At 34.8% G+C, this 16,122-nt stretch overlaps 1 protein-coding gene across 10 annotated transcripts in view; it reads left to right on the forward strand.

The window, feature by feature from the left end:
• Window positions 1-16,122, forward strand: part of PPP1R12A (protein phosphatase 1 regulatory subunit 12A) — a 143,991-nt gene that overhangs the window by 106,498 nt on the left and 21,371 nt on the right. For 7 of the 10 annotated variants that reach the window (XM_032854695.1, XM_032854701.1, XM_032854704.1 and 4 more), the window contains 5 exons: window positions 3,313-3,403; window positions 4,544-4,744; window positions 4,985-5,153; window positions 8,008-8,129; window positions 14,483-14,530. In XM_032854695.1, coding sequence (XP_032710586.1) covers window positions 3,313-3,403; window positions 4,544-4,744; window positions 4,985-5,153; window positions 8,008-8,129; window positions 14,483-14,530 — 631 coding nt within the window. The remainder of the gene's footprint in view (window positions 1-3,312; window positions 3,404-4,543; window positions 4,745-4,984; window positions 5,154-8,007; window positions 8,130-14,482; window positions 14,531-16,122) is intronic. The other 3 variants (XM_032854698.1, XM_032854703.1, XM_032854696.1) reach the window with 1 other exon arrangement.

The raw sequence follows: 16,122 nt of genomic DNA on the forward strand, positions 1-16,122 counted from the left end.
CTGCTATCAAGTTTTTCTTTTGAACCAGATTCGCCATTACATTGAGGTTTCATCTCAATGTAATTATTATCTTCCCCTCATCTGGTAGAAGTCCAGAAAGCAATAAATTGCATAGGGGCAGTAGATGCATAAATAAGTACTAAATGCTTTAAAAAATAACCATTGGGACATTTTTTTTTTAAGATTTTATTTATTTATTTGACAGATCACAAGTAGGCGGAGAGGCAGGCAGAGAGAGGAGGAAGCAGGCTCCCCCCTGAGCAGAGAGCCTGATGTGGGGCTCAATCCCAGCACCCCGGGATCATGACCTGAGCCAAAGGCAGAGGCTTAACCCACTGTGCCACCCAGGCACCCTGGGACATATTTTTCAAGCTAATGTTTCACAGAGCACTTTGCACACGTAGCAGGTGTACCACAAAAGAAAAGTATTTTCTACTTAAATGATCTTGGGAAATGCATAATTAAACAAGGTTAAAGAGGTTTCTTCCTTCGGTTCTTCTCAGAACCTTTAACATGTTGTGGTTTTCCTAGAGAAGATTAGAATGTATAGCATTTTCCAAATACATATAACCAACTTCTGCCACAAAGAAGCTCCTCACTATATTCCAAAATTAATTTTCTTAAGCTGAAACTGTAATAACAAGTTTATTGTTATTCTTTTTCACCTTTTAAATTACTTGTCCTAAAAAAAAAAAAATCACTGGAGTTGTTATAAAAATAGGAAGTGTCTATTATATCTGTTTTTTTTTAATATCTGTTATATCTAAATAAAAAGCTTAAAACTCAGAAGAGGTGATATGTAGACAAAATGAAAATTATGAAACAGTGGGAGAAAGAGAAGTATCAAGCTTAATGCAGCTTGAGCATCATGGACCTACCAATTCTGCTCATCTCTTTGGGTCTGTGCATTGGTACAGATGAAGCCATGTGTTGCAGAATCTCTAAAAGAAAGTGAAACTAAAGAAATGTTGGTAACTAAAGTGTTTTGTTTAGTGAGCTTTTTTTTTTTTTTTTTTGCCCTATACTTTTAGGAGGACAAATTAATAGTAACAGAAAACAGGGGCTCCTGGGTGGCTCAGTCAGTTAAGTATCTGCTTTAGGTTCAGCTTATGATCCCAGAGTCCTGGGATCAAGCCCCACATCAGGCTCCCTGCTCAGTGGGGATCCTGCTTCTCCCTCTGCCTACTGTTCCCCCATTTGTGCTCACATACTCTCTCTCTCTCTCTCTCTCTCTCTCTGTGTCAAATAAAAACCTAAAAAAAATAAAAGTAACAGACAACAAATAATTAGACATTTAATTTTTGAATTAAAACTTCAGGTTATAAACTTAAACCTGTACTAGTGTTTTAGTAGAAACCTAACTTAGTAAGGTAGAGCTCTTCTAATACTTCATGAGGTGTGCCTGATTTACGAGATAAATATAGTGCTACTGTAATAGCAAAAAGACATACTCTTTCAGGATATTCTAGAAACATAGAGGTGAAAACATAACATATGGACAAAGAGAAAAAAAATCAATTATATCATTATGAAGTAGTGCCATAAGTTATTCAGCCAAGGAGAGAGATCAGGTGACATTTTCTCAAACCAGATGATAAAAACAACCTAAGTCAAAAAAAGTAGGGAGAGGATTTTCATCTTTCTCTAAATTTGTTGGATGTCTCGATCAAAAACACCCTCTAGAGAAGTTCTTGACTTACCTTGCTTCAGTTTTATCTGTAATTAGAGTAGAAGCAACACAGTCTTCTAGAACTAACTGTAACAAATAAGTAAGAGTTAATTGATGTAATTGAAGTGACCAGTTTTTGGATGACAAGGGGGACTTTGTTATGTTAGGGTTAATTATTCAAGGAGGTGACTCCTAGGAATAATGAATCATATATTCTAGTTTTAGACAAATTTCTAAAAACTAAAGAGCATGAAGGAAGAGAAAGATAAAAGGAATGAGGCTCTCCAAAAGAATTCTAAAAAAACTGTAAATTGTTCTAAGGAGTTTGAGATGTGTTATACTCTCTGAACTTAGAGCTTTAAAGGAAGCATAGAAAAAATAAAAGATGAGGCATAAACCCAAAAATAAATACCAAAGTTTGCTATGGATATATGAATAGTTTTAGGGAGTTTAAAGAGCAGAATGAATTACCAATTGGAAAGCATACTAAAGCTAAAAAGCCTTTTTAAAAAGTAACATTTAGAGGGGAGGGGCAGGATGGTATAAACTAGATAAATTTAATAAACAACATAGAAAATAGAAGTACTCTTTTTTTTAAAAGATTTTATTTATTTATTTGACAGAAAGAGAGAATCACAAGTAGGCAGAGAGGCAGGCAAAAGCAGGCTCCCTGCTGAGCAGAGAGCCCAAAGTGGGGCTTGATTCCAGGACCCTGGGATCACGACCTGAGCCGGAGGCAGAGGCTTTAACCCACTGAGCCACCCACGTGCCCCGAAATACTCTACTTCTAAGCATTCTCTGAGAAATGTGATTTAGATGGTAATATAACTACAGAAAATATTAATGAGTGAACTTCCCAACTAATGTTGATCATTGGAGGGAAGTTTTTTTGTTGTGTTGCAGGGCTCTGTCTTATCTTTGCTAATTCAACCTTTTAATTAATGAAATATTAATCTCGACATAGATTGCAAGCTTTTTGAAATGGTGCATATTCTGTGACAGGACGGAACATAGGCTTAGATGTGTAAGATGAAGTGTAGTGAAGCTAACTAAGTATTAACTCCTCTTTATATCAGAAAATCAGTAACCAGGAATAAGATGCTGATTTTAAAGCAGTTTTTGTATAAAAGCACTTGACGTTTTAGAGAACTCAAAGTGTGAACAAAAGTAATGATATCTGCCAAAAACATTAATAAATGCACAATGGCAGGAATTCAGGGAGTGTTGCTTGCTCACTAGTCGTTCCATATGTTGAATGTCGCCTTCATTCCTAACCATTCTACCATAAAAAGACATTGACAGTCTAGAGTTTAGCCAAATATCTTCACATATCATCTAGCATGGTATTGCAGGGACTCAAAAGAGGGGCTAAGAGGACTGATGTCCCATGGCTTTAAAAAACAAAAAAAACCAAAAAACTATAGTTAGGAAGAACCTGAAAAATATAAGTTAACATGATTTTAGATTTCCAATCTAAAAATTTATCAGATTATATTGTTGAATTTTCAGGGTGAATATAACCATTTTTGAAGACTTTTTAAAACCCATTAAAATGCTTAACTTTGTATTCATTCACACATTCCTATATAATTATATCCACAGATATTATATCTCCAACTAACAATTTTTACTTATCACTGTAGATCATACCTCACTCCTGTTAGAGATGAAGAGTCCGAATCCCAAAGAAAAGCAAGATCTAGACAAGCAAGACAGTCTAGAAGATCAACACAGGTATATTTAATGTATATGATATATAAAACTACAAAATAAATTATCTTTCTCTTTTTCTCTTCTCTGTGAAAGTATTGATATCATTGGGGCGCCTAGCTGGCTCATTCAGAGGATCTGGAGCTGTGAGTTCGAGCCCATGTTGGTTAGAGATATTATTTAAATAAATTTTTAAAAACTTTAAAAAAAAAAAAGGAAATACCAATGTCAGTATATAATGTGAGTAAATCTTAAAAATAAAGATTGCTTTAGTAATCCTGCGCTGTTCTTTTGTATATAGCCACATTGTTAATATTATATTTAATCCAATTAGCATATGCCTTTGTGTGTCTTTGAATATTTATTTGTCTTTTGTTACTAAGATGGTATCTGGCACAGAGTATTCAATAAGTGTTAATATTTAAGTCTGATAATTATTAATTCTATGCATGTTTGGAGTTGTGGGGAATAGGTCTATTATGTTAGATGTTTCAAACAACTAATGTGCAAGTATGAGGAAAATGTCACCCAATCTAGTTATCATCTCCTTAACTTCCTTGCCATTCTATGCTTTTATCCTATGTCTGTCCTTTCCCTACAGTTGAGGATCTCCAAATCCAGATTTAACTCCTTGATCCTTACTCTTACTCACATTTCAAGCTGAACTGTTTGCTAAGATCTTAATATGTTTTTCCTGTCTTTGTACCTTTACTTACTGAAATCTAACCTGTTCTTCAAGGCTTATCCTTCAAATATTATTTCTTTACCAAAATATTCTCTGCAAATGTATACATAAAAACATAAATAGATATAAAGTCAGCATATAAACAATGTATTTATCAGTTTTTCCTTCTTTCTCTGAACTTCTTAGAAATGTGTATGATTTTTCTGTCATCTCTCCTTTGTTTTTGTTAATTTCTTGAATATAGAGACTATTTTTTACATTTTATATCTTTCCTGAAAACTATTTTTGTGGTTGCTCATGATGAGTCTTAATAGGATGAATGTGACTTGCCAAGTAGAAATTCTGTTTTGGTTTCCAAACCAATTCCAGACATGTGTATTTGACTTTTAATACATTCATATTAAATTCTGCTTATAAGATATTCCTTTGAGACAAGCTATAATGCCTCTCATTATTAAATTTACCCTTTTTGCATACAGGGAGTAACGTTGACTGATCTTCAGGAAGCTGAAAAAACAATAGGAAGAAGTCGTTCTACCCGAACCAGAGAACAAGAAAATGAAGAAAAAGAAAAAGAGGAAAAAGAAAAACAGGATAAAGAGAAACAAGAAGAAAAGAAGGAATCGGAAACATCAAGAGAAGATGAATATAAACAGAAGTACTCTAGAACATATGATGAGGTAATAGTAAACCAGTAATACAGCTAGGTCAAATGGTATAAATAGTTCTTGTGACTCTCAAAATATAAAAGATTTATGTACCAATAGACCATATACAAAATACTAAAAAGGATTTTAACTAGAAATCTGAATTATTTTGAGATGATTAGAACATTATTTTTCCTTTAAAATGAATTTAAGTGTTTATGTGTTTTCAGCTGTTTACTATTTTAAATGGGTATTAATTTTAATATTGCACAGACTTACCAACGTTACAGACCAGTATCGACTGCAAGTTCAACCACTCCATCCTCTTCAGTTTCTACCATAAGCAGTTCACTTTATGCTTCAAGTCAACTAAACAGGCCAAATAGTCTTGTAGGTATAACTTCTGCTTACTCCAGAGGACTAACAAAAGAAAATGAAAGAGGTAAGAAGACCAAATCTTGGAAACACTTTATTTCCTATAAATAATCCTTTGAATCGTTTGTTGTTGTTGTTGTTGTTTTATTTTATAGTTCGATAGAAAATAAAACAGCATTCCAAACTGGGAATCACTCTGCCATTCTTCCAGAAAGAAAATGACAGATGAGAATGAGACGAGTAGAAAATAAAAATAGAAAATTATGTAGCCTGGCATTGATACATATTGTCTTTATAATTCAAGACTTCACAAAAATTTTTATGTCCAACAACATAGAAAAAGGTCAATATAGAAGAACTGTTAGGAGATTGTTTCTAGCAGCAGTTAATAGTGCCTTAAGTTATTTCTTGCTTATTGAATGAATCATAGTTCTTAAATTCTTTGTGTTTGAAATTGTTTTAAACTAAAATCACCTACACAAGTAATATCCTTGCTAAAATGAAACTGTTTTTATGCTTATTCTTGAGAAATAGATTTCTTTTTCAGCTGTGTGCTAGCATATTGATGATCACTATTAACATTTCATGTAAACTTACTATTTAAATTTTAATAATTCCTACTTTAAGTCAGAGGTGGGCACTACATACAGTCAATTCTAATTGCAGGCATTTTATATTTTAAAAGAAAATCTCATATGATTAGTCATGACAATATCAATCCTATAGGATAAACTTGAGAAAATTAAGTTTTTCTTAATTTTCAGCTGACTTTTTTTGGTCAGAAATATTTCAGTTCTTTTTAAGATTTCTTATTTATTTGAGAAAGAGAGAGTGCGTGCATGCATATGTAAGTTGTGGGAGAAGCAGAGAGAGGGGGAAAGAGAGAATCTCAAGCAGCAGAATCTCAGCTGAGCACAGAGCCTGTTGCAGGGCTCATTCCCACAACTCTGAGATCATGACCTGAGTCAAAACCAAGAATCGGAAGCTTAACTGACTGAGCCCCCCCGAGGCACCCCTTCAGTTCTTTAAGCCACAGAGTGTGAGGCTCACATAATGTTTGTAGAAAGTTTGAGCCAATAAAAGTTTAGATTATCATCTTCTACTGAATAACTGGAAGATTTAGCAACAGGAGGTCTAAAAATTCTCACATATCAACAACTGGCTAGAGCCAAATAGTTATCAGCCCTGCACTACTTGGAATAGTGCCCTTCTGACCCATTTTATTCATTTATATTATCAGGATGGCCACTGTAGGTGTTGGGAGTTTGAGATTGTTGCTATAAACCAATTCCAAAAACAACTCTGAAAAACCCTCTTAATACTATAATTTTGGAATTTCTTTTGCTATGACTCCTTGCTAATGACACAAGGAGACTTTTATATATTTTTTTAAGATTTTATTTATTTATTTGACAGATCACAGGTGGGCAGAGGGGCAGGCAGAGAGAGAGGAAGAAGCAGGCTCCCTGCTGAGCAGAGAGCCCAATGCGGAGCTCGATCCCAGGAACCTGAGATCATGATCTGAGCCGAAGGCAGAGGCTTTAACCCACTGAGCCACCCAGGCGCCCCTTAAAAAATAATTAAAAAAAAAAATGTATTTATTCATTTGACAGAGAGATCACAAGTAGACAGAGCAGCAGGCAGAGAGAGAGGGAGGAGGCAGGCTCCCTGCCCTATCAGAGAGCCCAATGCGGGGCTCGATCCCAGGGCCCTGAGATCATGACCTGAGCTGAAGGCAGAGGCTTAACCCACTGAGCCACTCAGGCGCCCCTAAAAAATAATTTTTAACGTTACTTTGTTCCCCATAGATGTCTGGTTTTTAAAACAGATTTAAAGGCCCTAATATCTTTTTGGTGTATAAGTCTAAAGCTATTTTAACTGTCCTAGGAAGGAAACAAATTTTGAGACTATATTTTTTTATGTTGATTTGTTTTTAATATAAATATTTTTTCCAGAAAAAAAGGGTTTGTTCTTAAATATATCTAATAGAAATTGAACAAATACTGTATTTATTCTACTACTGAATGAGGACTGGGAATAGTAGAAACAGAAACTGATAAACTTGGTGGATGCCTGCTTGTTCTTCCATCATTAAGAACTGGTTTCCTTGGGGTGCCTGGGTGGCTCAGTGGGTTAAGCCTCTGTCTTCGTCTCAGGTCATGATTTCAGGGTCCTGGGATGGAGGCCTGCGTCAGGCTCTCTGCCCAGCAGGGGAACCTGCTTCCCCCTCCCCCTCTGCCTGCCCCGCCCCCTGTGTGTCAAATAAATAAATAAATAAATCTTTTTTTTTCCTTTTCTTTCTTTTATTTTTATTTATTTATTTTTTTAAAAGAACTGGTTTCCTTGAAGTGTTAACTCTAACTATCTCCCATTCAGACCTTAATAACTCAAGCCCTGTTCTCTTCAAGGGATTCAATTATTTTCTGTCCAGCATATATTATGTTATTAAGTGTGTCTTTTGGCAGAAGTTTTATAATAGGCAATAGGAAAATGAAATCATTAAAATTCTTCTTTTTTTTTTTTTTTAAAGAGTTTATTTATTTGAAAAACCGAGATCACAAGTAGGCAGAGAAGCAGTTAGAGAGAGAGGGTGGGGAAGCTGAGCAGAGATCCCGATGTGAGGCTCAGTCCAGGACCCTGGGATCATGACCTGAGCCGAAGGCAGAGGTTTAACCCACTGAGCCACCCAGGCGCCCCTAAAAGTCTTCTCTTGATCAAGAACCGATCCAGTGGGAGATACAAAGACATGTTTAAACCAAATTTAAACCATAGGAGCACTGAGAGGGACAAAAAAATAATTCTGATTGGAGAATTTCAGAAGGCTTCATGAAGGAGGTTGACTTTGAATTGTTATTATATTTTTCTTACAAAATACTGTCAAGATATATTGCTACCATGTGGTTCACTATAATCTTTAACAGAAGGAGAAAAGAAAGAAGAGGAAAAAGAAGGAGAAGATAAATCACAACCTAAATCAATCCGAGAACGACGGAGACCGAGAGAGAAAAGGAGATCTACAGGAGTTTCATTTTGGACACAAGATGTGAGAACCTGTTAACATATAACTACTTGATAGTATACTTAATCTTTCCAGAAGTACATACTAATAATTTTTTATATACCTCAGATTACATATTCTTTAAGTCATCATTATGTGTTTTGAGTCAAGTTATTAAATCAGAAAGGTTCTTCTTTATAAGGATAGTTAATGAGTACTTAGATTTTTGGTATTACTGAAAATCAAGAGTTCTGTCCCAATTATGGAATAAAAATAATAGCTAATAGGTACAGCTCAGGAAATATATGTAACTGTATAGTGGATAAACAGGCTTTACTTTAAACATTCTTTGAAAGAAAGGTGTTTATACTATTTGTTTATACTATTTTTTATACATGTTTATACTATTATTGTATATTAGTTTCAAGTATGCAACATAGTGATTCAGCAATTACATACAAAATGCCCACTACAATAAGTATCTCTCTCATTATACAGTTATGACAGTATTAGTGACTATATTCCCTATGCTGTACTTTTCATCACCTTGACTTAATTTATAAATGGAAGTTTAAACTAATCCCCTTCATCTTTTTAACCTATCTCGCCATCCCCTCTTGAAGCAATCAGTTCGTTCTCTGTATTTATGATTCTATTTCTGTTTGTTTGTTAATTTTTTGCACTTTTAGAGTCCACATAAAAGTAAAGTCATGTGGTATTTGTTTTTCTCTGTTTGACTTATTTCTGTTAGCATAATACTCTCTAGGTCTATCCATGTTGTGAAAGGCAAGATTTCACATTTTTATGGCTGAGTAATACTCCGTTGTATATATTTTCACATCTTCTTTATTTAATCTCTTGATGGATACTTTGGTTGCTTCTTTGTCTTGGCTATTGTAAATAATGCTGCAGTGAACATGGGGAAAAATCTGTCTTTAAGGATTAGTGTTTTAGTTTCCTTCGGGTTAATTACCCAGTACAGGAATTACTGGATAATATGATATTTCTTTTTAATTTTTTGAGGAAGCTCCATATTGTTTTCCACAGTGGCTGCACCAATTTGCATTCCCACCAACAGTACACAAAGGTTCCTTTTTCTCCATATTCACGCCAACACTTGTTATTTATCTTTTTGATGCTAACCATTCTGACAGGTGCAAGATAATGTCTCGTTGTGGGATCGGGTTTTTTTTTGCATTTTCCTAATGATTAGTGATGTCGAGCACCTTTCCCTATATTTGGTTAACCATCTGTGTCTTTTTTGGAAAAATGTCTTTTTAAATTCTCTATTTTTTAATCTGCTTTTTTGTTGGTGGTGATGGTGGTGGTGTTGAGTTGTGTGAGGTTTTTATATTTTTTTAATATTAACTCCTTACCAGATAATATTATTTTCAAGTATCTTCTCTCATTCAGTGGGTTAGACTTTTCATTCTAATGATGGTTTCCTTCATTGTACAAAATCTTTTTAGTTTGATAAGTCCCAGTTGTTTATTTTTGCTGTTCCTTTCCCTTGCTTGAGGGGACAGATCCAAAAATATACTGCTTAAGCCTGATAGCCAAGAATTTACTGCCTGTGTTTCTTTTAGTCTTTAATCCATTTTGAGTTTATTTTTGTGAATGGTATTAAAATGGTCCAGTTTCATTCTTTTTCATGTAGCTGTCTGGTTTTCGAGCACCATTTTTTGAAGAGAACATCTTTCCTTATATATATTCTTTTGCTTTGTCGAAGATTAACCATATAAGCATGGGGTTATTTTAAGGCTGTCTTTTCTGCTCTCTTGATCTGTGTCTCTTTGTGACAGTACCATAGTATTTTGATTACTATCACTTTGTGTAGTATACTTTGAAATCTTGGATTGTGATACCTCTGGATTTGTTAAGATTCTTTCTCAAGATTGCCTTGGCTTTTCAGGGTCATTTGTGGTTCCATATTAATTTTAGGATTATTTGTTCTTATTCTGTGAAAAATACTATTGCTTTTTGATAGGGATTACATGAATTTGTAGATTACCTTTAGTGTGGACATTTTGACAGTATTTTTCTAGTCCATGAGCATTGTTTATCTTTTTATTTATTTGTATCATCTTCAGTTTCTTTGACCCCAATATCTTATCATTTCAGAGTACAGTCTTGTCACCTCTTGGGTTAAATTTATTCCTAGGTATTTTATTCTTTTTGATGCAGTTGTAAATGGGATTTTTTTTTTCTATTTCTCTTTCAGTTTGTTATTAATATGTAGAAATGCAACATATATTTTTGTGTATTGATTTTGTATCCTGCAACTTACTGAATTCATTTATTCTAATAGTTTTCAGTGGAATCTTTAGGGTTTTCCCTATATATGTCAATTGTAAATAGTGACAGTTTTACTTATTCCTTACCAGTTTGGATTACTTTTATTTCTTTTTCTTGTCTGATTACATTGGGTGGGACTTCCAGTACTATGTTGAATGAAAGTGTTAAGAGTGAGTATCCTTGTCCTTTTTCTGATCTCAGAGAAAAAGCTTTCAGCTTTTCTCAGTGGGGTATGTTAACTATAGGTTCATCATCTATGGCATTCTTTATATTGAGGTATGTTTCCTTTAAATCCACTTTGTTGAAAATTTTTATCATGAAAGGATATTGAATTTTGTCAAATACTTTTTCTTTATTGAGACAATCATATTTTTATCCTTCATTTTGTTAATGTGTTACATCGTATTGATTGATTTATAGACATTGTACCTTTAGATCCATGAGATTAGTCCCATGGGATCCTGGTAAATAATCCTTTTAATGTATTGTTGTATTTGTTTTGTTAATATTTGTGAGGATTTTGCATGTATGTTGATCAGTGATATTGATCTGTAATTTTCTTTTTTTGTGTCTGTCTGATTTTGGTGTCAGGGTAATACTGGCCTTACAGAATTAATTTGGAAGCATTCCTTCCTCTTCTGTTTGTTGTTTTTTTTGGGTTTGTTTTTTTGTTGTTTTTTGTTGTTGTTGTTTTTTGGAAAAGTTTGAGAAAGATAGGTATTAACTTCTTTAAATGTTTGGTAGAACTCATCTGTAAAGCCATCTGATTCTGGACTTCACTCTCTGCTGGGCATTTTTTAAGTACTGATTCAATTTCATTAACTGGTGATCGGTCTGTTCAGATTTTTTATTTCTCCCTGATTTAAACTTAGAAGATTATATGTTTCTAGAAATTTATCCATTTCTTCTAGTTCATTGGCATGTCATTGTTTTTAATAGATTCTTCTAATTCTTTGTACTCCTATGGTGTCCATTGTAACTTCTCTTTCATTTTTTATTTATTTCAGTTCTCTTTTTTTCTTGAGGAAGCTGGCTATAAAGTTTTGTCAGTTTTGTTTACCTTTTCAAGAACCAGCTCTTAGTTTCATCTTTCTTTTGTTTTTTTGTTTTTTAGTCTATATTCCATTTATTTCTGCTCTGATCTTTATTACTTCCTTTTTTCTGCTAACTTTGGGCTTTGCTATTTTTCTAATTCCTTGAGGTTTAAGGTTAGATTGCTTGAGATTTTTCTTGTTTCTTGAGATAGGCCTGTATCATTGTAAACTTTCCTTTTAGAAGCATTTTTTGTTGCATCCCAAAGATTTTGAGCCATTGTTTCCCTTTTCATTTATGTCCAGGTATTTTTTTTATTTCCTCTTTGATTTCTTCGTTGACCCATTGTTTATTTAGTAGCATGTTGTTTACCGCCACATGTTCATGTTTTTTCTAGTTTTCTTCTAATTGATTTTTAGTTTCATATACCATTTTGGTCAGAAAAGATACTTGATATGATTTCAGTCTTAAATATTTTGAGGTTTATTCTGTGGCCTAACATGATCTGTCCTTGAGAATGTCCCATGCGCACTTGAAAAGAATGTATTTTGTTTTTAGATAGAGTGTTCTATACATACCTGTTAAGTCTATCTGGTCTAATGTGACTTTCAAAGTCACTGTTTTCTTATTGATTTTTCAATCTGGATAATCTCTCCATTGATGTAAGTTAAGGTATTAAAAGTTCTCTACTATTATTGTATGATTTCAGTTTTGTCCTTTATGTTTGTTAATACTTGCTTTTTATTTTTAGGTGCTCCTATGTTGGGTATATTGATATTTAAATTCTTATATTCTCTTGTTGGGTTGATCTCCTTAACATTATGTAATGCCCTCTTTGTCTCTTTTTAGTCTTTGTTTTAAAGTCTGTTTTGTCTAATACAAGTATTGCTACCCAACCTTTTTTTTTCTTCCATTCGAATTTTTTTTTCCATCCCTTTACTTTTAGTCTGTATGTGTCTTTAGATCTGAAATAATTTCTCGTGGGCAGCGTATGGTTGGGTCTTCTTTTTTTTAGCCATGTAGTCATCCTGTATCCTTTGATTGGAGCATTTATTTACATTTACAGGAATTACTGATAGGTATGTACTTCAGTTTTGTTCATTGTTTTCTGGCTGTTGTCGTAGTTCTTCTCTGTTCCTTTCTTCTCTTTCTTCCCTTGTCATTTGATGACTTTAGTAGTATGCTTGGATTCCTTTCTTTTTATTTTTCGTGTGTCCATTTTAGGTTTTGGTGTGTGGTTACCATGAGGTTTGTATATAACATCCTATGTATACAGCGGTCTTTCTTAATAGTCATCGCTTAAGTTCGAACACATTCTAAAAATACTTCATTTTTACTCCCTCCTCTACATTTTATGTATGTGACATATTTCACTACTTTTATTTTGTGTATCCTTTAATTTCTGTAGGTATAATTGATTTTGGTTTTTTTGTTGTTGTTGTTTTTTAAGCTTCATATACTAGCCAGTGAAATTTTTTCCTTTTATAATTTTCTTATTTCTAGCTCTGACCTTGCCTTTTCCACTTACGGAAGTCTCTTTAACATTTCTTATAAGGCTGGTTTAGTGGTGATGAAGTCCTTTAACTTTTTGTCTGGGAAACTCTTTATCCTTCTTCACTTCTTAATGATAACCTTTCTAGGTAATCTTGGTTGTAGGTTTTTTTTCAGAAGGTTGTAGGTTTTTTCCATGACAGTCTTATGTCATGCCATTCCCTTCTGGCCTGCAAAGTTTCTGTTGAAAAATAACCTAACAGCTTTATAGGGTTTCCCTTGTACATAAGTAGTTGGTTTTAAGATTCTCTTTATCTTTAATTTTTTATGTTTTGATTAATAAATATCTTGGTGTGGACCTCTTGGATTCCTATTGTTTGGTGATCTGTGTACTTCCTGGATCTGGGTATCTGTTCCCTTTCCCAGGTTAGGCAAGTTTTCAGTTATTATTTCTTAAAATAAGTTTTCTGCCTCTTTCTCTCTTCTTCTAAGACGTCTATAATGTTAATGTTAATATCCTTGGTATTGTCATAAATTCCCTTAACCTATCCTCATTTTTTAGTTCTTTTTTTCTCTTGTTCAGCTTGGATGCTTTCTACTACCCTGTCTTCCAGATTGTAGATTCATTCTTTTGTATTCTGTAATCTGCTGCTGACTCTAGTATATATTTTTCATTTCTGTTACTGTATTCTTCGGCTCTGATTGGTTCTTTTTTATATTTTCTTTTTCTTTGTTGAAATACACCCTTAGTTCATCCATTCTTCTCTCGAGTCTGGTGAACATCTTTATGACCATGACTTAGAACCTATACCAGGTATATTGGTTATTTCCATTTTGTTTTGTTCTTTTTCAGAGTTTTTGTCTTATTCTTTCATTTGGAACATAGTTGTCTGTTTCCTCGTTTTGTGTTTGTTTCTCTGTATCATGTGGGTCAGCCATGTCTCCTGGTTTTGAAAGTAGTGGCCTTGTGGTTTTGTGGTGCCCTGTAACACAACCCTTCCCCCCACCCTATTAACAGAACCAGGTGCTCCAGCATGGGGGATGGGATCCCCTGTGTAAGCTGTGTGTACCTTCCTCTTGTAACTAGGCCTTGATCTGGGGGCACTAGTGGGTGGGCTGGCCCTAAACCCAGCTGGCTACAGTGATCAGCTGTGCCTGCTACAGTTGCACTGCTGGGCAGTGCTGGTCCCCAGTGCAGCTGACTGAGAAGCCTGACTGTAGCTGCCGTGGGTAGGCTGGTGGGTGGGACGGGCTCTCCCCGTCCCCAGGACAGGAGTAGTTTTGAAAGTGTTCCAGGACCCCCACCCCAGGGCTGCCCGCTAGGTGTGATGGGGCAATAATCATTTTCTGGGGACACAAGTTTTGACCAAGGTTGCCCATCAGGTGTTGCAGAGCAGGAGCCACTTTGAAGGGGGTCCTGCCAGTGTGAGTGGATTGAGCAGGGAGCATCCACGGGGAAAGCTGGGGTGGGGTAAGCAGTGCTAGCAAGGTAGATAGAGGGTGTCAGAACTGGCCCTTGTGTCTGGCCAACTAGGCAGAAGGGGGTTGGTAATGGTGCTAACTAGTACCTTCTTCCCTAGAGAGAGCCCCTGCAGATCCCAGACCCTCAAGCACATGCCCTCAAATTAGTAAGTGAAAATCTTCATGTATAACCCAGGTGCTTTTCACACTGCTGCTTCAGCACAGGGTCTCTATCCAAATGACATAGTACTGTGGCTCTTTGAAAGTGGAATATCCCGTTTCCTGTAGTCTTCTGACTCTTTCAGAGTTAAGCCCCATTCATTTTCAAAGTTACTGGAGTTAATCCCTTCTTATTTTCAAAGCCAGGTGTTAGAGGGATTCATCTTCCCCATGCAGGTCCCCAGAGTAGGGGTTGCCCAGGGTGAGGCATGATGCGCCTTGCTCCTCGAGGAGGAGTTCTTGTACCTATGATAATCCTCTCATTTGTGGGTTGCCATATGAGAGCTTTGGTACTCAACTGCTTCTCTGCCCCGCCTGCCCTTCTCCATGGGGCTTCTGTATGTTTTTTTAGCAATGGAAGATCTGTTCTGCTAATTTTCAGCTTGTTTTCAGAGTGAGTTTTTACATTATATGTAGCTGTTGCCTCAGTGTGTCCATGGAGGGAGGTAAGCTCAGGATCCTCTTACCTCACCAAGTACCTAGAACTCCTTAAGATGCTTTACATTCCATTTTCATGAATATGATTATATAATATACATAACAATTAGTTACATCTCAAGTGATGTTTGCTTGAAGTAGTGCTTTGGCTTATCAAATTGTAACACTCATACAAAATTTTATTTTTTTTCCTTATCCCTGATTGTATATATGCCTAACATTGCTATTCATACACAGGAGAAAGAAAAACTATAGTGTAGCACAGTTAACACGAAATTTATGCTGTTTCAATAGAACATATTACTATGGAAGGACAAACATAATCTGTTTGGGTTTTTCCAGCCTCTTGGGTTTGTTTTTTTCCGTTTTTCTTTTAATTTTTAATATAGAAAATTCAAATGTACAAAAGTAACAGAGACGTATAATGACCCCACCCCAGATATCCCTACACTTCCCCAATCCCATATTATTTAAAGAAAATCTATAGAATATCATTTCATTTTAATATGTTCATTCAAATTTTAATATGTACTTTTAAGAGGAAAGGATTTCTTTTTAAAAATTACCAGAATTAATATTTTTAATAAAAGTAATACAGTATGTATACCATACAGCAAATGATCACAATACTGTGATCACATTGTTAAGTAAGTTAACTGTAAATCCTTAATATTTAATATCCAGTTTTCATATCCTTTCGACTTATCTATGCCATAAGTGGTTTGTTGTAGTTTTATACTTTGCTGGTTTGATTGGAATATAGTAGGGGTTATGCATTATGAATAGTACATCTTTAATGCCTCTTTTAATCAGTTTCTCCTTCCATCTCATTTTTTTCCTTACAGTTATTTTTGAATGAACTTGGGTTATCATATCCCAGAAATATTGTTTAACACATTAATGTGGTTTTTTATATTTCCTATAAATTGGTAACTGCCATTTTACCAACTGGTAACTACCAGGTAGAGAACTGATCCCATTGTGGTTCAAAAATTCTTTTGGCAAGGTATCTTTATTCATCAAGAAGTGTATGATATCTGGTTTATTTTAATTGACTGCTCATTACCATTTTAGTAACAGAAACAAAACCTTACAGTCTTAA

The sequence above is a fragment of the Lontra canadensis genome, unplaced genomic scaffold (assembly GCF_010015895.1).
Source record: "Lontra canadensis isolate GAN:19392208 unplaced genomic scaffold, GSC_riverotter_1.0 scaffold9, whole genome shotgun sequence".
NCBI lineage: Eukaryota > Metazoa > Chordata > Mammalia > Carnivora > Mustelidae > Lontra > Lontra canadensis.